This window comes from Hyperolius riggenbachi, chromosome 11 (assembly GCF_040937935.1).
Source record: "Hyperolius riggenbachi isolate aHypRig1 chromosome 11, aHypRig1.pri, whole genome shotgun sequence".
NCBI classification, from domain to species: domain Eukaryota; kingdom Metazoa; phylum Chordata; class Amphibia; order Anura; family Hyperoliidae; genus Hyperolius; species Hyperolius riggenbachi.
In genome coordinates this window covers 208,432,687-208,458,146 of record NC_090656.1, presented here as the reverse complement: position 1 = coordinate 208,458,146, position 25,460 = coordinate 208,432,687, and the positions used below count along the sequence as shown (strand labels likewise).

General features: G+C 44.9%; 1 protein-coding gene across 5 annotated transcripts in view; it reads right to left on the bottom strand.

Moving 5' to 3' along the window:
* The window catches only part of ABCC8 (ATP binding cassette subfamily C member 8), a 241,379-nt gene that overhangs the window by 134,893 nt on the left and 81,026 nt on the right, over positions 1 to 25,460 (bottom strand). For 4 of the 5 annotated variants that reach the window (XM_068260341.1, XM_068260342.1, XM_068260344.1 and 1 more), the window contains exons 5-7: positions 22,033 to 22,275; positions 19,361 to 19,549; positions 4,028 to 4,192 (exon numbers count right to left, since the gene is read on the bottom strand). In XM_068260341.1, the coding sequence (XP_068116442.1) occupies positions 4,028 to 4,192; positions 19,361 to 19,549; positions 22,033 to 22,275 (597 nt within the window). Of the gene's footprint in view, positions 1 to 4,027; positions 4,193 to 19,360; positions 19,550 to 20,702; positions 20,784 to 22,032; positions 22,276 to 25,460 lie in introns of those variants that run through there. The other variant, XM_068260345.1, reaches the window with a different exon arrangement.

Genomic DNA, 25,460 nt, shown 5'->3' with positions numbered 1-25,460 from the left:
AATCGCGGCAAAACGCTCTAGTGTGAATGGGGCCTTAATGGCTTTCAGTAAAGCGTTGCGTTTTCTGGGCTTTTGTTGGCTTTTGCAGGAAGTGTAGGATAAGGCTGGGCTTTTATGTGCTTTCAATGGTTTTCACTGGCTTTCAGTGGCATTTGCTGGCTTTCAAACGCCTACTACAAGCTGCATGTTGCTTTTGAGAAGGGACGCGGGGATTAACTGCCAGGCTTTCATGAAAACCTGCAAAAGCTGGTACTAAACGCTCCAATTCACTTGCATGGGACGGCAGTAAATCCCTATAAACGTTACTTTTAAAACGCGGCTGCGTGCTGCGTAAATCTGCTGAATGCCATCCAGAAGTGCGATCTGGATGGCAAACCACTTCACAGAGTTTCCAGTGCAGCACGCAAGTGGGGAAACGCTTCAAAACTGTATGTAGTGGAAACCGACCCTAAGCGAAAATAAACTGATGAGATAAACAATTGTATCTATCCTCCAACTCCTAAAATTGTGTTTTTAGATAGCCCACAGTTTTATGTTATGTGTAAAAACGTAAAGTAGATTTATTGTTTTGTCTCTGCTCATTGACATGTTTTTTGTCCCAGATAGCTAAAATACATGAACTATTGAGCTTTTTATCCCTTGCAGTCAGAAGGTATTCTTTGCCAGGAACCAGCTTTACAGCTGTAATGCCTTATCAGTGAGGGTTATGCTATAGTCTCACTGGCTCCGGACTGGAGAGAAACTGCCAGTTGCATAGCTGAATGTTAAGGGCCTGTTTCCACTATCGCGAATTCGCATGCGTTTGCCACATGCGAATTCGCATAGCCAATAGAAGTGGATGGGACTGTTTCCCCTTGTCAGGATTCCTTTGCGTTTTTCTGTGCAGAAAAAAATCTGCACAGCAGAGCAATCAGAATTCGCATACCGCATACGAATCGCATACAATGTATTTAAAGAGACTCCCCTGGGGGGTACTCACCTCGGATGGGGGAAGCCTCCGGATCCTAATGAGGCTTCCCACGCCGTCCTCCGTCCCACGGGGGTCTCGCTGCAGCCCTCTGAACAGCCGGCGACAGGCCCGACTGTAATTTCAATATTTACCTTTGCTGGCTCCAGCGGGGGCGCTGTGGCTGCTTTCGGCTCGGAAATAGACGGAAATACCCGATCTCCGTCGGGTCCGCTCTACTGCGCAGGCGCCGGAGACTTGCGCCTGCGCAGTACAGCGGACCCGACGGCGATCGGGTATTTCCGCCTACTTCAGAGCCGACAGCCGTCAGAGCGCCTGCGCAGGAGCCAGGAAGGTAAATATTACGTCACGGCTGTACGGAGGGCTGCCGCGAGACCCCCGAGGGACGGAGGACGGCGTGGGAAGCCTCATTAGGATCCTGAGGCTTCCCCCACCCGAGGTGAGTACCCCCCAGGGGACGTTTTGCCGTTACAGTTCCTCTTTAATAGGGAATTTGCATGCGGTATTGGTATGCGAATTTTCATGCGAATTCGCATATGATTTAGCATGGAATCAATGGAAAAAGACACAGGCACTGCCATGGTTAAATTCGCATACATCGTCATCCATGCGAAATCGTATGCATAATCGCATAAAAATTCGCATATAACCGCATGCGAAATTTGCATCCGTATGCGAATTTTTACCGCAGCGATTCCCACCTCACAAGTGGAAATGGGCCCTAACTCTTTCAGACAAGGAACACAGCATAAATATTTGTATGTTAGACATTGTACATACACGTCTATCGCATCATGTCACAGGCCACTTAACGTTCACTTTAAGTTGGCCGTACACTATATAATTTATTTATTAAGATTTTTTATTTTTTTATTGAAATCAGTTTTATTGCTTTATTATATTGTTTGAAAAATGAAACCAAACTATACTACGCTATTCTTTTTTTTTTTTTTTCTGTACGATTTTTCCACCATTGGTTATAGGTCAAAAGATCAAAACATTTGAGAAAATCGAAACATCCTATTTTTCTATATAATAAATAACTTTTTGGGGAATAACAGAAAATCACAGGAAAAGTAAACCCCTTGGCTTATATGCGGGTCAGTGGAGCAAAACAGATGGTGGAGCAGGTTTTGTTACTTACAGAGGAGCGTAAGGATTGTGCACTAGTGATCCTGCTCTTGCCAGCTAGCTCCCTGCTGTGTCCGTACCCACACATGGTGTGCAGATTGTGCTGCTCAGGACTACCTGTGTCCCCTGGCTTGTGGAGTGCAGCGTGGCAAGCAATGTGTGAGCGGTGCAACGATCTGGGATTCTTCCTGTGTGGCAATCGCTGTCTCATATCTATGACGCCATCTAGTGGCTTCTTGAGACACAGCTGTATGATCCTGGGGCACATCTGGCTATGGGAAGGGAGGCTGACTTGTACTGGGGGCACATCTGGCTACTGTGGAGGGGGCTATATTGGGGAGCGGATTATACACGAGTCAATCACTCTTTCCTGGTTTCTGAGGAAAAAGTGGGTACCTCGGCTTATACACAGGTCTGCTTGTATGCGAGTATATACGGTACTTGGAGATATCAAATGCAACACTAGAATCCTACTGATAATCCTAATACACCAAAACATAACTTTTATTGAGCCACTTAAAAATAAAAAGGCAGCAAAATGTACAAGCAACAGATAGTGTATACAGGGTGGGCCATTTATATGGATACACCTTAATAAAATGGGAATGGTTGGTGATATTAACTTCCTGTTTGGGGCACATTAGTATACAGTAAGTTAGGGGGGAAACTTTTCAAGTTGGGTGGTGACCACGCCGACGATTTTGAAGTTGGCCATTTTGACACATAGAACTTATTGGGAATTTCACAAGAAAACAATTGTGTGCTTTGTTTTAACGTAACTTTATTCTCTCATGAGTTATTTTTAGTTAGTTTAGTAATTCGTTTTTCTTTGTTTACAGCCATTGACATGTCACCGAGGTTAACACATGAGGAGCAGATAGAAATTGTGTTGATGTCTGGTGAATGCAGAAACCGGGTCATTGCAGCAGATTTCAATGCAAGACACCTTACGAGACCACCCATCTCCCATGCTACAGTTAGAGTTCTTTTAGAGGTAAGCCTATTTATATATGTTTTATCCAGCTTGCATTATCCATTCCACACCTCACATCTTGGGGCGCCTCCTCCCTCCCAGTAATATCCCACATAATCCCCTCAGCTCGGGGTGTTGGCCGTGTATGTTGGTTCCTTGGAACCCTTACACCCCTTTTTCCTTTCCTGGAGAGCGACCTACATTGACGAAGACTAAAGAACCCGAGTGAGGACGGGCTTTCCTCACCAGCCGTTACACTGTGGTTGCCGGTCTTGCAACCTTTTCTTGTGAGCATTCTGCACATAGTGTTGTTGAGTGTTCCATACCCTCAACGTGCTACACTGTCAGGGGCTCCTGGTGTTCCTGTCTCGTTTTTTGTCTCCTTTGGAAGGTCCTCGGACTACATTGGTACTACACCCTCTCCTCCTGACCCTGTCCACATGTCTGGGTGCTGAAGTGTGGTGACAGGCACATTCGGGTTTCCAAACACCAACTATAGTCATAATGCTGAGTGAAATATTATCCTACACTCAAATGCTTAAGGTTATATACTGTATACCACTTACTACATGATACAGAACTAGAGGAGTGCAAAACTACATAAACCAATAAACCACACCACCCAAACATGTTTCCACCAGAAACATGTTTCTCTCGACCAAGGCTTTGTCAGGAGTATACAGTACAAATGTACAGTCCAGTATGAGAAACAAAAAAAACAAAAACTAAATTGTGTACTGTCATGTACAAAAGCCATATCAGATGATGTCCAAACACCCACTGTCAAACCTTTCCAAAATGCCACGTGGCAAATGGGGAGATAAGAGCTGGTACCTTTCTTGGTGCTTTAATTTGTCCTGATCCATCTCTGCTCTCATTCAGTACTGTCCTGTGCTAACAAATCATAATTGACTGTTGTGACAGTTTTCCCTCAAACAAGAGCGTAAATCAGTTACCTGGATTGCACCGCGAAGGTTGATTCCAGTTTCAATGGCAACATAATAGGAAGCCTGAAGAAACGTTCTTTGGAGGAGAAGGGCAAAGAAGAGAAGAACGGCGAGGACATAGGCATTGGCTAAGAACTCTTGCGAGGAAATGAAGTACACTCCAAAATACACCGTCTGCAAGACAGATGAGAGACAGTTACTAAAGAACAATTAGTATTAATCCATAAAATGCTATAGAAATCTCTGGCATGTAGTGTTGTATTTGGAATAACCTAACAGTTAAATTAGTCAAGAATATTGGTCATTCAATTTGGAAAAATACAAACGGAACTTATTGGAACAAGAAGAGTCGGGATAAATGATAATGCCCTTGTTCTCCGCACCATCCAATCAGTGGCAGGAGTACTATTTCACGGTTTTTAGCCATAAGAGTACTTACAAACTTCTGTGTGACCCATGGTCCTACCACTAGTTTCCCTGAAAGCGGGATGTGTATTAGGAATACAAACTTTAGTGATCAGCTTGATCACCACCTCATACGTTGCCACATAGACAACAGTGTAAAACAGTGGTGTTTGCCAGTTTACTGCTTTAAAAAGACGTAGTACGTGGTGGCAATGAAAGTCTGTGGGCTGCGTACCGCTGTTTTTCTGGGGAAGTATTAACAACTGGCATTCTATTACCGTTTTCAAGTAAATAGAGTTGTGCATTACCAATTAAGGGCAACCATATTACATAGTAATTACCAGTGGCCTTTTTAGTGTTCAAAATCAGTTTTATTGATATGCAAGAAAAACAGAGTAAGCATTTTTTGAGCGAAAAAGTAACAGAAAGCATGACAGTCTCATGAAAGAGAAGGCATGTATATGAACAATAACATAACAGGGGAATCAGCAACAAGGATACATGGTATAACTAGATAATACAATCCGGTTTCTTAATGTTTGACAAAGGTAATATTAGGCAATTTTAGGCGGTTTTAAGCACAACAGGCATATAGAAGTATTTTAGGTATGTCCAACTTTGTTAGTGTGTACAAAAATTTACAACGATTGAAAAATGAGTGTGGCAAATTGGTGATCTAGTTTAGTCATTGGAGACCATGGGTAGACCATTCCAATCTACCCATGGTCTCCAAAGCTTCTCAAAGTGCTGCATTGTGTCCTGAACTCTAGCATTAATTCGTTCATGTATCATTTTCCTATCAATGCAAGTTAATATTTCTCTATAGTGCAAATCAGGCTTTTTCCACTGGGGAGCTATGTAGAGTTTTACAGATGATACTATGTGCTGAATACGTTTGTGAGTGGCGTATTGCATTGTGTCTGGTTTGTGGGCCAAAATAAATATCTGGTGGTCTTTAGTAAAGAAATCTTGAAAGATTCTGGAAATTAAAAGTGCAATTCTCATCCAGAGTCCAGATACAACAGGGCATTCCCACCATATGTGATACATGGAGCCAGGAAGTGTGCAACCCCGAAAGCAATGGGAGGACAACAGGGCTGCCATCAGAAATGTTGGGGCTCCTCACACATTATCAGGCCTGGGGCTCCCCTCCCTGGGCCCACCCACTGATTGCTGTGCCCGCCCACTAGCCACTCCACCCCCGTGCATGAAGTGCGCTGCGGCGAAAAAATGTGCATGGCTCAGACACTGAAGAAAGTGGCATGCACAGCATGATGTGACAAAAAGTGGGCGTGGCCATGGCATGTTGTGGGTGGAGTCAAATACTAGCAAAATACAGGTAGTTAACAAATAAGATAGGGACTTGTAGGTCCGTTCTTATCCTTTATCCGTTCTCTTTTGTCCCCCTCTTTTTGTCCTGTGCCTCTTTTGTCAGTGCTGGAACACGGTGTGCTTGTTAGTGAGTTACAAGCCTGCAGCCAGCACATGTGACCCTTCCAGCGCTTTGGGAGGGGAAGGGGGGGTGGCAGGGCCCCCAGAAGCCCTGGGCCCGTTATTGCAGTATCAGTTGCCCCCTCCCCCGCCCCCCTGATGGCTTCCCTGGGGGACTGTGAGGGAAACATTTTAGCTAGTCTAAGGGGAACCAAATATGTCCTATACAGAAGTCTAATAGATACCTCCATAGTAGAAGACTGCATGCTGCCCCTAGATAGGACATCCAGGGATTGCTTCCAATCCTCCTCATCGAATCTAGTATCTAAGTCTGTCTCCCAGGCTGTACGAAATGGAAGGTGAGCGTCAATGGGGGTGTGTTCAGTGTTGAATATAGGTATGAAACCATTCCTTTCATTAAAGGGTCTAGTAGGAAATAGTTTTCAAATGTAGAGGTCTTAATTCCTGGCAAAGGATTTAGTAGGGAGGATGCAAAATGATGTAGCTGCCTACATCTACAGTGTTCTGTTGTAGGAGGTTGGAGGGTAGTAACCAGTTCTTGGAGGGAGGGAATTTTGTTGTGCATTAGGATATGTTTTAGATAAAGTATATTTTTGGAGTTCCACCAGCGAAATGCTGTCCTAAGCCTTTTTGTAAATGGACATCACAGCATATTACTTTGTGCTGTCTGTGGGGTTTATTAGAACCATATTACACCAGGCACTGAGCAGTATTGCTACTTTTCTACAATATAGCCCTACATACTTTTAACTGTTTATCATTATTATCATCATCATCTTTTTGTTGTGGAGCTATTACGGTATTCTTTCATTTTAATACAACTATTTAAAGTACTCCTCTTCATGTTTGTAGTCACACAGTCCATCCACTCATGCATGCTGCTCTTTTTTTTTTAGATCTTTAGATTGTAAGCTCACAAGGGCAGGGCTCTCTCCCCCTTTTGTGTCCTGGAAATCATTATACTTTTTATTCATCATGTTACTTTTATCACTGTCATTACTAATTCTGTATCTTGTATTCTGTATTTTGTATAGTTTTTGTATTTTGTCACCAATTTTGTATATTGGTGTACACCATTGTCTGTATTATTATGTGCCCCATGTTTGTTTCCTACTTTGTACAGCGCCACGGAATAGGTTGTCGCTTTATAAATCAATAATAATAATAATAAGAGTCTCCTTTTAGTGTTTCAAAAATGCCAAAAAGTCCAAAATTAGTGTTTCCATTGTAAAAAAAAATGTAAACTACTCCAATCGGTGTCTGTACATTTGTAGTTATAGTCCATACAGTTGCACAACAGTCAGGAAGTCTATAATTTCTCTAGGGCCCTGTCACAAAAAGTTGGTTTACCATTGGTAAATAAAACAAAAACAATAGTATTGAACTAGTCCACACTGAAGGTACCCATAGATCAGCGATGATGGGTAGATTCGATAAAGAGATAAATCTCTCTCTAGTCGAATCTGATTAGAGAGAGATCTGTCAGCAGGCTGATTTCCAATCAATTTCATGCTGAAATTGATCAGGAATCAGCCTTGTGACGCTGCTTCCAACCGCCTCGTCGACCCAACGCTGTCCGCCCTAATGTTTGATTTCCACCCACGTGGTTGCCTAGTAAGGAAGTGTGTGTGACGTCAGACGTCACACATGCGCCCACGTTGAGGGCCCACTTGTCCCAGAGAATAGAGTAGATGGCTCAACCCACTCCCTCTCCAGGTGCTGAATCTCATCTCACTCACCAATTCCCACATCACAGGGGACCACGGGCATGCACTACAGAAACAGAGGAGCCAGCTTTCAGCACTTGGGATTAGGTCTGGCTAGAAGAAGGAAGAGGTGGCAGTCTTACATGAAGATGTGTTGCATAACTTAACATGAGTTCAAGACTTGGACCACTAGAGGACAAGGCAAGGGGGAAAGGAGAGATTTTTACAATAGCAACATCCTAGGAGAGAGAGCAGGATGCCCCAAAAGAACAGGACAGCTACCATCTGCCCATTCCTGTTACCTACTGTAGGTATTTAGGATGAAAATGGACATTTATTCCAAGTTCGGCCTTTTGAGGCTCATTATTCCTCAGTCCTAAGGAAAGAAAGCCACAAGGACATATACTCTCTCACTGGATCAAGGTATCATCTTTTCACACCTAGCAAACATGGCTGTGAATGTCCTAGCCAGAACGTTAAGTCTGGGCACCATAAGCATATTTTACCAATCAAAAAGGTAAGACTCACATGAGTGGTGAATGTTCTTTACTTAGAAGCCAGAACAGCTGAGTAACCCTTCTCCTTCCTCTACCTCCCTCAATGTTTTTGTCATAAACGTGGTCCCTACAGACTCTACTCAGAGTAAGGAAAATCGAAATCGTTTTATTCTCTTCCTTCCAAACCACCACTACATAATTATATAAAGCAATATATTTCACCACCCAAACCACAAAAAACGGTAAAAGTTACACAAAAGATCTAAAGCTCTATTTTTAATAGGCGTACGTTAAAAAGGGGCGCTGGGAAAAAAGAGCACGGGGTTTTAAACGATAAACATGGATAATGTTTAAAAATATAATGTACTATATTTCGTTTAAAAATAATGTTTTATAAAGTTATAAATCATTAAATAATGTGCATGAAATCGGCAATTGTGAAAACGTTAATCTTCCGTTTAAAAAGTGAAACGTATAATAACGTTTTAAAAAAAATTAGTAAGTAACCCTTCCTGTACCTACCCCTAACCCCTATACCCTCATATTGGTGCCTAAACCTAAGATCCCCCTGGTGGTGCCTAAACCTAAGACCCCCCTGGTGATGCCTAAACCTAAGACCCCCCTGGTGGTGCCTAAACCTAAGACCCCCCTGGTGGTGCCTAAACCTAAGACCCCCCTGGTGGTGCCTAAACCTAAGACCCCCCTGGTGGTGCCTAAACCTAAGACTCCCCTGATGGTGCCTAAACCTAAGACTCCCCTGATGGTGCCTAAACCTAAGACCCTCCTTAGTGATCACTGTATTGTGTGTAGAATAATGTTTTAGAAACAGTAAGGGATAAAATATATTACAATTTACATTACGTATTGATCGCTTCATTTTGTGAATAATAATGTTTTACAAACAGTAAGGGATAACATTTAAAATAATGTTTTATTGAACTAGGAAACGTAAATCATCACAAGCTGTTATAAAACATTAAAAATCTCCGGGCGCCTTTGGAAAACGTTATTATTCTCGGGCGCCCTTTTTTCCTGTTCGGCGCCCAGTAAACGATATTTATTATGGGAGTGAATGGCGGCGCCCGATTTGTCCACTAGCCTCCTGCACCCTTTTTTACTGTTGCCCTATTTTTAGGAAGACCTCCTCCAAGGACCTTCTGCCTGTACTTTTAATTTTTCCTAAGAGGTCTTGGCTCTGATTCCTTATTAAAGTTCATCATCACTACAGTTGAATCTCAGGCTACAAGAGAAAAACTCTTCAATTAGATTTACTTTACATGTTTTCTGTGGTGCTGCTGATGCTGTGTACAAATCAAGATTTGCAACAAAAAATGCTGAGGTAACGAGGCAAGGAATGCGTTGCCAATGTACATTGCTGTTGCCGGGATTCCCAGAAATGATCCCTAGTGATTCCATAACACTATGAGGATTAAGGGACCTCACACAGCTGAAAACTGAAGTATCCACGTCTTATACCATGTTGCTCTCCGAATTACATGAAATGCTCCCTGCCTGCCACTGTACACAGTTTCCCACTTTTTTTTTCTAAATTGCAGCATGTTCCCCACGCAAGTTATGGGTTTCCCAAATGATTTTGTTGCATCTGGTTGGGGTAGTTTCTTTCCAGAGTCCAGAACAAACCACCAGTGGTTTCCCGATTGATTTCAGTAGAGTTTGAGTTCAGGACTTGCCAAATACAGAACACTGTGACATTTCAAATCAAACAGCCCTTAAACCAAACCCGGGTTTAAAATATTTTACTGAATGACTGACTAAATGAATGAGACTCCATCCAGCTTCTTCTCTCTGCACTGTGACCATAATTGGCATACTACACAGCAAGCCTCAGACACCTCTACCCCTAAGGTTAGTCTACACCCTGTGCACACACTGACTACACCCACCATTTGCAGGGTCACATGACCCAGGCTATCTTCCAAGCCTAATACACACATACGGTATGCAGACTATTGCCTCCAATGGTCGGGAGTTGATCCCTTGGGAGACAGTTTGCAAAACAAAATCTGTTGTTATGGAGGGGGCACAGCACACCAAAAAGCATCATGGAGTGGGCGGGGTGAGTAGGAGAACAATAGGGTTGACCAAGATGATCTACCAGTGGTATCTCTTGCCAACAAACAGGGAAGAGTGGGGGGGAAGAGGTGTGTGGTGTTGGTGGGGGCAGGGATGGAGGCCAAAACAGGTCATTTTGGCGTGCGCTCTTCCCTGTACTGCGCATGACCTGGGAATCGCCACAGACAATTTTATTATGGCTATGCAGCAGTGTAGTTCAGGTGCCGGCGAATCCCAATTATTGCTCCCTCCGAATTGCTACGACTCGGAGGGGGAATAGTAATTAACGTCACCCAGAATTTGTATAGCAGCAGGGAGAGCTGTCATACTGCACACCATACGCCAAAGTGACGGGTGGCGAAACGCCATGTACGCTTTGGAGGCTGCTGTACACATGCTAGACAGCCCCGACCAGCTGCTTTGGCTGAGAACCATCTACAAGGCTTAGGGGACTCTCTCAGTTACCAATCGTTACGTCTGTCACTGTCATTGTGCAGTTCTACAGACAAGGCAACTAAAGAACAGGCAGGCATTTTTCTGGACTCTTTATGTAGCTGAGCCTGCAGACAGCAGAAGCATCTCAGGGATAGCAGAGTGATATATGAATCCACCTATTCTCATTGCTGTTTCCTGGTCCTTCATGCTCCATCTAGGAGTAACTGATGGAGACAGTCACTTCTATATAATGATGCTATAGATTACATCGCTATTGTCACCAGGTACAAATCTCTGCAGCAAAGTCCTTCATTCCTCAGCTCAGAAAATCAATGGCGGATTCCGCCACGGCTGGAGGAGTCGCTGCTGAGGGCGGCGGTGATGAACGGCTCAGACAAACATACAGGGTCACCATATTAAATCCTGACAGGGTTTATGGCTTATTAACTCCAAGTGGTTATGACTGGCCCTATTGTACCGTACATCTATAAATTATAACATTATCAGCTAATCCTTGGCATCTATTCACTGACACTGCAGCACAGTAATGTCCAACATATGGCCAGATATCAGTGACATGATGCACTGAGTGACAATGCCTGTCATCGCTATGGTGACACCTCAGCACCTGTAACATCTGTGCTTCTGAGCGCTGACGCAGCAAGTGCACCGCACACACCCTCATACAGAGAGAGAGGGAGAAATCAGCAACTGTGTGACCTGATAAGGGGCTATATTCCCTAAAAGGGAAACAAAAGACACCCTGAATCAACCTAACCTGATGAGGACAGCACACCTCAGCATAATCAGTCTGCTATGCAGTGGAGCTTTTGACATGTTCCGCTCTACTTAGACGAGAATAACCTGATATGTACCTTTCTGCTGAAAGGCGACCCTGACACAACCTTAAAGAGACCCTGTTACAAATTTTTTTGCCTTATTTCTTCTATCCTATAAGTTCCTATACCTGTTCTAATGTGGTCTGGATTACTGCGGCCTTTTCTAGTTGCACTGTCTCTGTAATATATCTAATCTTTTTTTCTTTGTCAAGCTTTGTCGACCCAGGGAGGAATGGGCTCAGCTGCGTCTGTTGTAATGAATACAATTTATGCACGCCCCCTCCAGGCTCTGTGTGCTTTGTTTATTACTCACAGTCTGCTCTCAGTTTCAGCTTGTCTGTGATCATGCAGTTTGTGAGACTGAGAGGGGAGGGAGCTGCCTGTCACATGCTGAGAAACTGTGCAAATCCCAAACTGGAGTGCAGATAATTCACTATGTAATAAAAACTAATAATATACTGTAACATGATATATATATATATATATATATATATATATATATATATATATATATATATATATATACACACATACATACACACATATACACAAACATCACTTCCTGGTCAGTGGTCATGTTTTTTGTTTGTAAACACTGCCTAAAACTGGCGAGCCAGGATCGTGGCAGGGAGCGGCGGAAACGACAAAGAGGGATCCAGGAGATCACAGTGACTCGATTGGGTTGTTTTTTATTGTCCAAATCAGACAGTACAGATTCTCTTTAATACAAAACAGGAGGCGCCCAAAAGTAGAAGGTACTGCAAAGCTCAAAGAAAAATAATAATAAAAAAGCCTAGTCCTACCTTAATAAGTAGTACAGTAGGTTTTATATAAAAAGGTTTGGACTTTTATTCAGCACTTAGAACAATGCGTTTCAGGGCATAAGCAGCTTCCTTGGGTCAATTAACATCCTTTTTATTATTTTTTGCTTTGAACTTTTGCAGTATATTCTACTTTTGAGTGCCTCCGGTTCTTGTATTAAAGAGAAACCGTGACCAAGAATTTAACTTTATCCCAATCAGTAGCTGATTCCCCCTTTCCGAAGAGAAGTATTTTCCTTTTCACAAACGGATCATCAGGGGGCTCTATATATCTGATATTGTGGTGAAACCCCTCCCACAGTGTGATGTCAGTGCCATGGTCCTGACAGTTTCCGGTCTGTGAACCTCATTGCATTGTGGGAAATAACAGCTGTTTAAAGCCAAGTCCAACTGCTAAAAAAGCAAGCGGCATCTCCTTCCACTGACATCACCTGCCAGCAGTAAAAATGTTACCATGTGGTAAGTGTCAGAATGTATATCAGGGAGAGGAAATATTTTAGATTAGGGGAGCATACAACAGTATTGAGTCCGAGATACGCCAGGCGCCTCTCGGACGCAATACTGTTGTATGCTCCCCTAATCACGATTGCCCGAGGAAGCAGGATATTGCCTGTGAAACGCGTTGCAACCTATCGTGGAGTATGCCCATAAAGTGTTTATTTCATTAACTGGCAGTTTCTAGTGTCTGCTTATAGGCGGTAAGTCCACCACTGCCTCCCAAGCATTTTTTAACATTTTTAAGAATTGGTTTTATTCTTCTGGTGCCTCTGTTCATCACACAAAGAATGTGCTGTGTACACTGTGCCAGCCAAAGAGGTGAGAATTGAGAAAATGGACATTACTACGATCCAGAGGAAGACAAAACACTCTCATTAAAGCATGCAATCTCAGATTGTCATTCTGCCTTAATATATAGTCTTTTTGCTTAAGATAGGTGAGAAAGAACTGCTGCTGGGGTTATAATGGGCTTATATCTTGTGACTACTTTAATTAAATGTCCCCTGCTGTCACTTCCTCCGGTGTCTAGCAGGATGTGTCCATGAACTACGATCTTCATTCATCTCAATGCAAACACACTGGAATAAAACTGAGGATTCAGATGGGGGACGGGCTCTAGAATTTGAAATAATGGAAATATTTAAGAAATCTAAAATTTATGACCACTCAACCAGTAGATTAGGGTTGCTTAACCCCCTTGGCGGTATGAAAAATACCGCCAGGGGGCAGCGCAGCAGTTTTTTAAAAAAAAATGTTTTTAAATCATGTAGCGAGCCCAGGGCTCGCTACATGATAGCCGCTGCTCAGCGGCATCCCCCCGCCCGCTTCGATCGCCTTCAGCGATCTCCGATCAGGAAATCCCGTTCAAAGAACGGGATTTCCTGGAGGGCTTCCCCCGTCAGCCATGGCGACGGGGCGGGATGACGTCACCGACGTCGGCGACGTCGGGACGTCATTGGGAGACCCGATCCACCCCTTGGCGCTGCCTGGCACTGATTGGCCAGGCAGCGCAGGGGTCTGGGGGGGGGGGCCGCGCGCCGCACCGGATAGCGGCGATCGGGCGCGCGGCGGCGGCGATCGGGGTGCTGGCGCAGCTAGCAAAGTGCTAGCTGCGTCCAGCAAAAATTTTTTTATTAAAATCGGCCCAGCAGGGCCTGAGCGGCAACCTCCGGCGGCTTACCCCGTGTCACACACGGGGTTACCGCTAAGGAGGTTAAAGAAAAGGTGCCCATACACTTCTAGTTGGCCACCAGAATTGACCCTGTCTGATGGAATCTGATCAGAAAGGGATCTATTCCTGCCACACACTGTACACAGATTTCCAGTAGATTTCAGCATGAATCTATGGCGCTACCTCCATCTGCCAGGCCCCCCAGGCCTCTCACTTTTAATGTGCTCCTGTGAGCTGTGCAGAATGCCACCGCTCCTTCTGTGTCTTATCAAACATATCCGCCGGCACTATGGCCCGGGGAGGGGGGGGGGGTGATTTTGCTGCTGAAGAGGGGGGATTAATTTTGCCCTGGGACCCCATTTTGGCTTGAACTGGCCCTAGTTGTAAGTAATGGTAAGATTGCTGTGCTATACATCCTGTAAGAAGCTGTGAAGTTCCTCTGTGACCCACTGTTTCAGCAGAAGACTATATTCACAGTCCTCCCTTAACCTCCTTGCCGGTTATCCCGAGCTGAGCTCGAGGTAACTCGCGCAGGAGGATTGCTCTGGCCCTGCTCGGCCCATTTTCATAATTTTTTTTCCTACACGCAGCTAGCACTTTGCTAGCTGCGTGTGGTACGCGATCGCCGCCGCTACCCGCCGCGCCGACCCCCCCCCACAGACCCCTGCGCAGCCTGGCCAATCAGTGCCAGGCAGCGCTGACGGGTGGATCGGGATTCCCTCTGACATCCCGACGTCCATGACGTCGGTGACGTCATCCCGCCCCGTCGCCATGGCGATAGGGGAAGCCCTGCAGGAAATCCCGTTCTCAACGGGATTTCCTGCTTGCGCAGATCGCCGAAGAAGATAGAGGGATGCCGCTTGTCAGCGGCTATCATGTAGCTAGCACTAGGCTAGCTACATGATTTAAATAATTGGAACGGCAAGGGGGTTAAAGGACCACTATCGTAAAAATCATAAAATTTAAAATACATGTAAACACATTCAAATAAGAAGTGCATTTCTTCCAGAGTAAAATGAGCCATACATTACTTTTCTCCCATGTTGCTGTCACTTAAAGTAGGTAGTAGAAATCTGACAGAACCGACAGGTTTTGGAGTAGCCCTTTTTCTCATGGGGGGTTCTCAGGGTTTTCTTTATTTTCAAAAGCACTTAGCGAATGGCAGTTGCTTCGTCCAATTGCCAAAACAGTGTGAAGCGAGCAGGGAGTCTGGCCAGCATCTTTGTATAAATCCTTTTCAGGGAGCGTCTTCATAAATAATAAAGGCCATGCTGAGAATCCCCCATGAAGAGATCTTTCAGATAGATTCAAGGGAAACATAATGCTGACTCTACCAGCAGGCACTAGAAGCTATAAACAATCTCCTACTTTCCGCAACAGCGATTCTGGGAAATCAGAGTACAGGTCAGAGGAAGCTCCCAGTTTGGTCTGGAGCTTCCGCAGCTGCGCAGAGCGTGTTCTGTCAACCACTCAGTCATGGAAGCCAATAGAAAGCTCCTAATGTGATTGACATGCATATCACACCCAAGGCCCACCTACAGTGGGATGCTACTAATTAACCCTTGTAAAGCTACAGTAGGTTTCTGTATATAACATTGAGCTCTAGTTTCATGGGTACTTTTACTGCCATACTATCTTTCTTGCACTGTAGCCTAGTACAGTGTAGTTTAGTTTAGCTAATTTCTAGTAGAACGTAGCTCAGCATAGTAGCGCTGACTTCTGATTGCAATGTAATGCCAAGATCTGCAATGATATTCATATTATTTTTGCTGCTGTAACTTGAGGACTGATGACAAGAGCAGCTTGCATTTCTGATTAAAGGCATTAAAGCATTACATTTCCTTAACTACTTGCGAGCATCCATGGGCTACATCAGTGCTGGTCGTAATGGAGAAAGCTACGCTTACGGATCATTACGCGTAATTTTACACTATTACGCATTACGAAATTACGCTTACGGCATAGACATTCAATTTCGGTACATGTCTATAATTACGCATAGCACTTACGCAATTACGCGTAAGTATACCGTAATTCAGGTTATTACGTTATAGGCTTACGCGTAAAATCCTACTAGCAATGAATGCGTAAGGTCATGCTGCCAAGCGGAAAAGTTGACGCATGGATCAATGTTAGGTAGCCGCCGACTTTAAGGGTTAATAGCAAAGCCCCCTTAAGTGCTAAGAGCCTCAAATTCGGAGAATATATTAAGGAGATCAGAAGGAATAAGAGGAAAAATTTTTTTTTCAAAAAGACCTTATAGTTTTTGAGAAAATCGATGTTAAAGTTTCAAAGGAAAAATATATACATTTAAAAACCCGCCGACTTTAACGGTTAATAGCAAAGCCTGCTTAAAATTTAGGAACACCAAATTCACAGGGTATATTAAGGGGATCAGTGGGAATAAGAGGAAAAATTTTTTTTTCAAAAAGACCTTATAGTTTTTGAGAAAATCGATTTTTAAGTTTCAAGGGCGAAAATGTCTTTTAAATGCGGAAAATGTCAGTTTTTTTTGCACAGGTAACAATAGTGTTTTATTTTCATAGATTCCCCCAAGTGGGAAGAGTTTTACTTACTTCGTTCTGAGTGTGGGAAATATAAAAAAAAAACGACGTGGGGTCCCCCCTCCCAGACCTCTTTAACCCCTTGTCCCCCATGCAGACTGGGATAGCCAGAATGCGGAGCACCGGCCGCGTGGGGCTCCGCACCCTGACTATACCAGCCCGCATGGTCCATGGATTGGGGGGTCTCGGAAGGGGAGGGGCAGCCAAGCTTTCCCCTCCCCCTCCGAGCCCTTGTCCAATCCAAGGACAAGGGGCTCTTCTCCACCTCCGATGGGTGGTGGAGGTGGAGGCCGCGATTTCCTGGGGAGGGGTTCATGGTGGCATCTGGGAGTCCCCTTTAAAAAGGGGTCCCCCAGATGCCCACCCCCCCTCCCAGGAGAAATGAGTATAGAGGTACTTGTACCCCTTACCCATTTCCTTTAAGAGTTAAAAGTAAATAAACACACAAACACATAGAAAAAGTATTTTAATTGAACAAAAAACATAACCACGAAAAAAGTCCTTTAATATTCTTAATTAACCATTAATACTTACCTGTCCCTTTAAAAGCCAGTTCCCACGCAATATCCTCGGAAATATACTAATCAGTTACAATGTAACAAAGTTATTAGAATGTAACAACTTTGTTACTTTGTAACACCACCGCACCCGACGTCACTCGCCGCTCACCCGCTAGTCCCCGCCAGCTCCCGCCGTCCACTCCGCCCACACCTGTCACTCATATACATGCTGGCACCCATGGGTGCCAGCATGTATATAGGTGACATGTGGGAGAGGCGGGGAGGGCAGCGGAGCCGGCGGGGACTTAGCGTCCATTCACCCGACAGAGCTCTGAGCTATATTAGCTCAGAGCTCTCGAAAGCATCTTTGTATTTGGGCTCCAAGGAGCCCCATTGGTCCTTAGCAGACCAATGGGGTTCCTTCAAATCAGAAGGAACCCCATTGGTCTGCTAAGGACCAATGGGGCTCCTTGGAGCCCAAATACAAAGATGCTTAGAGAGCTCTGAGCTATATAGCTCAGAGCTCTGTCGGGTCCTGCAGCACAGACGTGGCGGCGGCGGTGAGTGACGTCGGGTGCGGCGTAGTTACAATGTAACAAAGTTGTTACATTGTAATAACTTTGTTACATTGTAACTGATTAGTATATTTCCGAGGATATTGCGTGGGAACTAGCTTTTAAAGGGACAGGTAAGTATTAATGGTTAATTAAGAATATTAAAGGACTTTTTTCGTGGTTATGTTTTTTGTTCAATTAAAATACTTTTTCTATGTGTTTGTGTGTTTATTTACTTTTAACTCTTAAAGGAAATGGGTAAGGGGTACAAGTACCTCTATTCTCATTTCTCCTGGGAGGGGGGTGGGCATCTGGGGGACCCCTTTTTAAAGGGGACTCCCAGATGCCACCATGAACCCCTCCCCAGGAAATCGCGGCCTCCACCTCCACCGCCCATCGGAGGTGGAGAAGAGCCCCTTGTCCTTGGATTGGACAAGGGCTCGGAGGGGGAGGGGAAAGCTTGGCTGCCCCTCCCCTTCCGAGACCCCCCAATCCATGGACCATGCGGGCTGGTATAGTCAGGGTGCGGAGCCCCACGCGGCCGGTGCTCCGCATTCTGGCTATCCCAGTCTGCATGGGGGACAAGGGGTTAAAGAGGTCTGGGAGGGGGGACCCCACGTCGTTTTTTTTTTATATTTCCCACACTCAGAACGAAGTAAGTAAAACTCTTCCCACTTGGGGGAATCTATGAAAATAAAACACTATTGTTACCTGTGCAAAAAAAACCTGACATTTTCCGCATTTAAAAGACATTTTCGCCCTTGAAACTTAAAAATCGATTTTCTCAAAAACTATAAGGTCTTTTTGAAAAAAAAATTTTTCCTCTTATTCCCACTGATCCCCTTAATATACCCTGTGAATTTGGTGTTCCTAAATTTTAAGCAGGCTTTGCTATTAACCGTTAAAGTCGGCGGGTTTTTAAATGTATATATTTTTCCTTTGAAACTTTAACATCGATTTTCTCAAAAACTATAAGGTCTTTTTGAAAAAAAAAATTTCCTCTTATTCCTTCTGATCTCCTTAATATATTCTCCAAATTTGAGGCTCTTAGCACTTAAGGGGGCTTTGCTATTAACCCTTAAAGTCGGCGGCTTTTTTATATTATACGGGAGCGTAATATTACGCAATTATGGCAGACTGTGTAATTTCAATGGGAGTTTACTGTTTTACGCGTAATTTGTTACGCGTAAAACGTAACCCTACGGTCTACGTGTAATTAATTACGCGTAATACCGTAACCTTACACGTAACGCTTACGGTGCATTTGTAGTGAATTACGATGCATAATTACGCTAATGCGTAATTTCGGCCCAGCACTGGGCTACATCGATATCTGCCACAGCTGTGTTAATGTCAATGTCTGGTGCCGGTGGTAACCAAGGGAAACCACTACACTAAGGGCTTGATTCACAAAAGGGTGCTACGTGTTAGCACGCCTGTGAAAAGCCCCTTAGCACGCCTAGTCACATTTCGCGCGCTAATACGTGTGCAAAAGTTTGCGCGTGCAAAGTTTAGCGCTAAAACAGTGCACTGGGTGTGACCAAAACATTGCACCGGATGCCCCTAAAACGCTGCACCGGGTGCGCCCGAAACGTCGCAAAGTGTGACGTTTATGGCGCACCTGGTGCGATGTTTAGCCTGCCGCGCAGTGCTAAACTTTGTGCACGATCAATAAAAGCTTTGGGCGTGCTAACTTAGCACCCTTTTGTGAATCGAGCCCTAAATATTACACATCCCATACATACTTGTGCACATACATGTACAATATCTCTCTCACACACACACACCAGACTGATGACTCTTAACTCATTAACTCATTAAAGTTACCCGTGTATGGAAGGTCTTGTTCTCCTTGCTGAGGTGATGGACGATGCCGGACACACACAGCGGACCAGCAAATCCCAGCATGTCAGCCATAATACGGAAGATGCTACTGAGGATAAGCGGCCTGCCAAAGGCGTGAGCCAGCGCAAACCAGATGGACCGTGAGCCTGCGGGACAGGGAGAAGACTTCCTCTGTGAAACAAAAAAAGCACAACAGTCACTACCATCATCAGCACTTCCTGACCTGTGTAATGTACAGCAAGTGTTCAATGCCTGCGTCCAGGACAAGAGACACACCATGCTCTGCCGCAAACTATTATTAAATCATCATTATTCCTTATACAAACAACCAAGCATGCAGCAGTAAAGTAAAAGTCACCAAACAATAAAGTTGACATCAGTCTATCCCAGGCATGGGCAAACTTGGCCCTCCAGCTGTTAGGGAACTACAAGTCCCACAATGCAGTTGCCTTTATGAGTCATTACTGTGGCTGTGAGACTCCTGCAATGCATTGTGGGACTTGTAGTTCCTTAACAGCTGGAAGGCCAAGTTTGCCCATGCCTGGTCTATCCTCTTCTATTTTTCACGTAATTTGTATTCAAAACAGGAAAGGCATCAGGTATATAGCATTGAAACAGCATCAAAAGATGTTTTTAGACTTAAAGTGAACCTCCAGACTAAAAATCTATTCAGCAGCACTGAAAAGGCTTGGTGTTTCTTTAACAGTTTCACAGCATCAGAACTTTGTTTTTCTTATCGAAGCTTCATTTTTGGCTGCACAGAAGCTAAGCTCCGCCCCATCAAAGAAAACTGCCCGGGCAGTTGCCATAGTAACGATACATTGGGCGGAGCTGCGGTGTGACTTCAGCGTGCAGTGCCGGCTGGGCGCGACTGGATTAATAGCACGGGAGGTTTTAATCCTATGCCAGCGGGAGATAGCCGCGCTGATAATGGAAAGGAGGTTTCCGGAGACGCTGTATTCAAGTGGACCCTGGAGGAATGCCTCTGTAAAGCTAAGTGCAATACTTGCCCTAAGTATTCCCTAGACGCTCATATTGAGCTGCTACAACTGTATGGCAAAAAAGGTTAATAAAAAAAAGGACTTACGCGATGAGGAGTCTTTCTGCTATTTTAACAGCTACTGTTCTACCAGAGGCGAGGTGCCAGTGAGGCTGTGGGGTGGCCTATACCCCAGAGGCGTTAATGGGCCATGAAGGCCGCTGCATCCGGTGAGTCCCCTCCTGACGGGGGGTCCTTCTTTCTTATTCTAGTGTTTGACACCCATCAGCATATGAACAGGCACTAACAGAAGCGCTGCTACTATATTTGTAAACCAATACCTACAATGCACAAGACTTTGGCTGCTCCATCTTTCCTTATTTAACAGTATTATAAGTGTATCCTCTTCTAATTTTTCATGGTCTGGTCTAATCCTTGCGGCCATCCATATGGAGGGAGTGAGGTGGGGGAGACAAAGAACACCATTTATTGATATTCTGCTTTATATTATCATTCAGATTTGTTTACTCTAATCTATGTAATATGTGTGCTGAGAAAGTATGTCGTTGGTGATCCATCTAAAAAGGGGATGGATCACCAACCTAGTACCGGGAACAACACTGAGAGGGCCCAACACCAGAGATAGCATCAAGAGATCCAAGTACCAAGGACAGCTCCAGGAGGGAAAAGTACCAGGGACAGCTCAAACGGAGGGGCCAGTTGTATTAGGAACTGGCCCCTCACCAAAGGCAACTCAGACGGAGTCAGCTATGGGAGAGACCTGGACCAGGAGTCCTGGAGAAGGGCCAGCACTGAGAGGGTCAAGCATCAGGGCAAGCGCTGGGAAAGGCTAACCACAGGAAAACACTTATAGGGCTCAGCACCAGGATAGTTCGTAGAGGGCTGGGAGGGCCATATACATATCTAGGAGGGCCCATCACTAGGACAGCACTGGGAGGATCCAGGACTAAAATAACTCTGTAAGGACCTAGATCCATGCAGAGCTCTGGGAAGACTAAGTACCAGAACAACATAACTCTGTAAGGACCTAGATCCATGCAGAGCTCTGGGAAGACTAAGTACCAGAACAACTCCAGAGGTCCAGGGACAAGGAACCACTCCAAAAGGATCCTATAGCAAAACAACACTGAGAGGGTATAGCACCATGGACAGCTCCATGAGGGTCCAGCATCAATGACAACTCTGGGAGGGACCAGCACCAATGGCAGCTGCAAGAAGGCCCTGCATCAAGAAAGCTCCTAAAGGAATCGGCAAAAGGGACAGCTCCAGTAGGGCCCAGAACCAGTGACAGCTCTAGGGGTGTCCAGCACCAAGGAGAGCTCCAGGAAGGCCCAGCACCATGACTGCTCCAAAAGGAAACAGCAAAAGGGACAGCTCCTGAAGGAAACAGCACCAGGGACAGATCCAGGATGGCCCAGCACCAAGGAGAGCTCCAGGAGGGCCCAGCACCAGGGACAGCTCTAGAAGAGATCCATTGAGTAGAATGGGGTCAGCTCAGCAACGGTGAGCAGCACACGTGCCATGTGTTTTTGTACAGCAACTCGACAGGGTGCTCAAGTCCTTACACACTAGCCAATCACATGGTGCTCTTTTTGTTCCTATGCCAACTACCATTAGACATCCTTTACGCATAGATATACCTCAGCCCACTCACCTTCTGTGCTTCAAAGGCCTCATTCAGGAGAAGGTAATTGGTCACTGCTCTCATGGCGATGGGCAGTTTCCCGATTGCTTTCAGGTCGATGGGCTTCTTGTGTGCTGTCTTAATGAAGGTGTTCATCCACCAGTATGTTCCCTTGGACAGGAGATTGACAAAGGGCTGCAGGAAGCGCACGCCCAGGTCCTGCAAGTCCTCTGGAGGCTTCACTTCCTTCGGGCACTTATAAAAGACGTACCTCTGCCGAGAAAGGAGTCACAGAGAGATGCCAAACAGTTCCACAGCTGTAATGAGGTCAGCTTTACACTAAAACTTTATATTTAGGATTTGGTGTATGTATTGCACGGATTACAGACCAGGGTCCTGCGGCCACCAATAGTTCTGCACCACAGCCACTACAAACATACATACTACCCTATGTCCAGAGAGACAAGAAAGGTGGCCATAGATCTAGCGATGTATGGGCAGATTTGACCAAGAGACAGATCTCTCTCTGATCGAATCTGATCGGAGAGAGATCTGCCAGCTGCCCGTACACCGCAAGCCGATTCCCGATCAAGTTCAACTTGAAATCCTGCGGGAATTGGCCTTGTGACGTCACCAAGTTGCCTCACTGCCCCCAGACGCCGTCCTCCTAATGTTTTATGTGCCTGCCCAGTGCCCCGTGCAGTTATCTGCCGCTGTCACACAGGCGCCCTACGTGTTATAACGCCGGTAATTACATTAATGCAGAAGTATGGCAGACACATCGGAAAACACTAGTTACAGCTAAAGTAATACTGCATGGGGCGGGTACATAACACATTAGGAGGCACAACACCTGAGGGTTTCTGTTGTGTTCGTTATCGCACACTGTTACTGCAGCACATCCGGTGGAGCATGTCGGCCCGCCAACTTGCAGCATGTCCGATACATGCGACTAATTTCGGCCCTAAATTGGTCGCATTGTCCACTGGGCATGCTCTTGGTGTGCGTTGCACTACTGATCCCATTCATTACAGTGAATGGGATTAGCGCTGCGCTTTGCTGAAAAAAAAAAATACGCGCAGCAGTGCGATAGCGCATCACACTGCTGCGCAGCGCCTATAGGGCTTGATTCACTAAACAGTGATAACTCAAATATCACACCTTATCAAAGAGATCACACCTTATCAAAGATATCACACCTTATCAAAGTTAACACGCCTTGTCAGAGTGCTACGAACCCGCAGGGGCTCAGGGCAGGATGAGTGCCAATTAGCAGGCATAAGATCGTAGCGCTTGCTATACTACTCTGATAAGGCGTGGTAACTTTTATAAGGTGTGATATCTTTAATAAGGTGTGATATCTTTGATAAGGGGCTTGATTCACTACACTGTGATAACTCATATCTCGACCGCGATAGCGTTTTTCGTGCGCAAATATTTGCAATGTGCTGTCTATGCAATTCTGACACTGTTGCGTGTCGCACACCATACGTGCTGCCGAAATGCACACTGCAGTTTGTATAATGTGAGCAAGGCCACCGTGTTTTTCATCACAGGTATTATATATCTCTCCTGATCAGAGTGAACACAGGCTGGTTGCTGTACTTCTTCAGTAAATTACTCTTAGAATTCCTGTATTTGCACTGGATGTGGAGCAGTGGGGGTCGCGGGGGCCTTGAAAAGGGCACCTGTAATAGTTACTATAAGAGACTCCTGTCCCGTATCACCTCCGTGTCAACATATTAGCTGTGAAATGAGGACAACATTCCTCCCACTCCTGACAATCTCCTGCGTTATTTATAGACAGGCAGTGTAGGCGGCATTTCTCACATCTACAATTATACAATACAGTCACAGGAATGCACAGCCCTTAAAGAGACACTGAAGCGAAAAAAAAACATATGATATAATGAATTAGTTGTGTACTATGAATAATTACTAGAAGATTAGCAGCAAAGAAAATATTCTCATATTTTTATTTTCAGGTATATAGTGTTTTTTCTAACATTGCATCATTCTCTAATATGTGCAGATTACACAACACTCAGCATTCAAAATGAGTCTTTCAGAGCAGTCTGTGAACTAATGACCTCTCCTCTAGCAGATAAAAAGAAAACTGTTCACTTACAGTTGAGATAATAAAAGTCAGAAGACAGCCCTCTCTACGACTTTGAAAGTCGTAGAGATTAATGGCTTTTTGCATAGAGATAACAACTGGAGCTTCTTAACTCTTCCTGTACTGGAAGCAATTACACTGATGTATCTGATCTTTTATTTCTTAGCTGTGCTACACATACAAATCATAATATCATAATTTTTTTTCCGCTTCAGTGTCTCTTTAAACACTGCATTGTACCTTGAAGAGCGCCCCCTGCTGCTACTCACTTCACTTTAGCCCTATCAACCTGCTCCAGCCAATCAGCATTAGTGGAATTATCCACCCTGTGCCTGCAGACCACCACTCTTGCACTGCCCTAAGTAAAGCTGCCCATACACATACGGTATCTATTTTTTTTCCTGTTTGATTCTTTGCAGATTTGATCACTGGGGTCAAATCGAATTCCCCCAAAATGTCTGATCAATCAATTTTGACCAAAATCGATAGTATCAATCAGACAGGATGAGGATCTAAGTCAATCAGGGGGAGGGCATGAATGGTGGTAGATACAGTAAATGGGCCATTCCAGTAGGTGTTCTATTGAAAATCGATTAAATCACAGCAATTCTTGAGAAATTTTCAATAAATTGCAACGGGGGTGGGGGAGGAGATCTGCACATATGCATATGACCCGGTCAGCTCACTGTGCCGCATAGGAATTAAGATTTTTTTTGCGCTGGGATGGGGGCGGAACATCATGCCGTATGCACAATGGCCAGCTGCAAAACCAGACCTAAACAATACCAGTTGCCTGGCTGTCCTGCTGATCCTCTGCCTCTAATACGTTTAGCCATAGACCCTGAGCAAGCATGCAGATCGGATGTTTCTGATTAAAGTCTGACTTAATCTATCCAGACTTCAGATCGATCCATCTGAAAATGGTGTCGCCGCTCATCTGTTTGTCGCTTATCGCTATTTAACGTTAAAGCCTTATCGTTATTTAGCGTTAAAGCCTTCTCGTTATTTAGCGTTAACACACTCTGTACCTATCCCTAACCCCCCCCTGGTGGTGCCTAACTCTAAGACATCCCTTGGTGGTGCTTAACCCTAACCAACCCCCTGGAGGTGCCTAATCCTAAGCACCCCCTGGTGGTGCCTAACCCTAAGACCTCCCTGGTAGTGCCTAACCTGAAATCTCCCCTGGTGGTGCCTAACCCTAAATCTCCCCTGGTGGTGCCTAACCCTAACCTTGACAGTGTTCCATTAAATCCATTCACCGTTTTGCAGTTAAATAACGTCTGCAGTTAGGCTTATGTAGGTTAGCTATTGCTAAATAACATTACTGTGCGCAATAACGTCT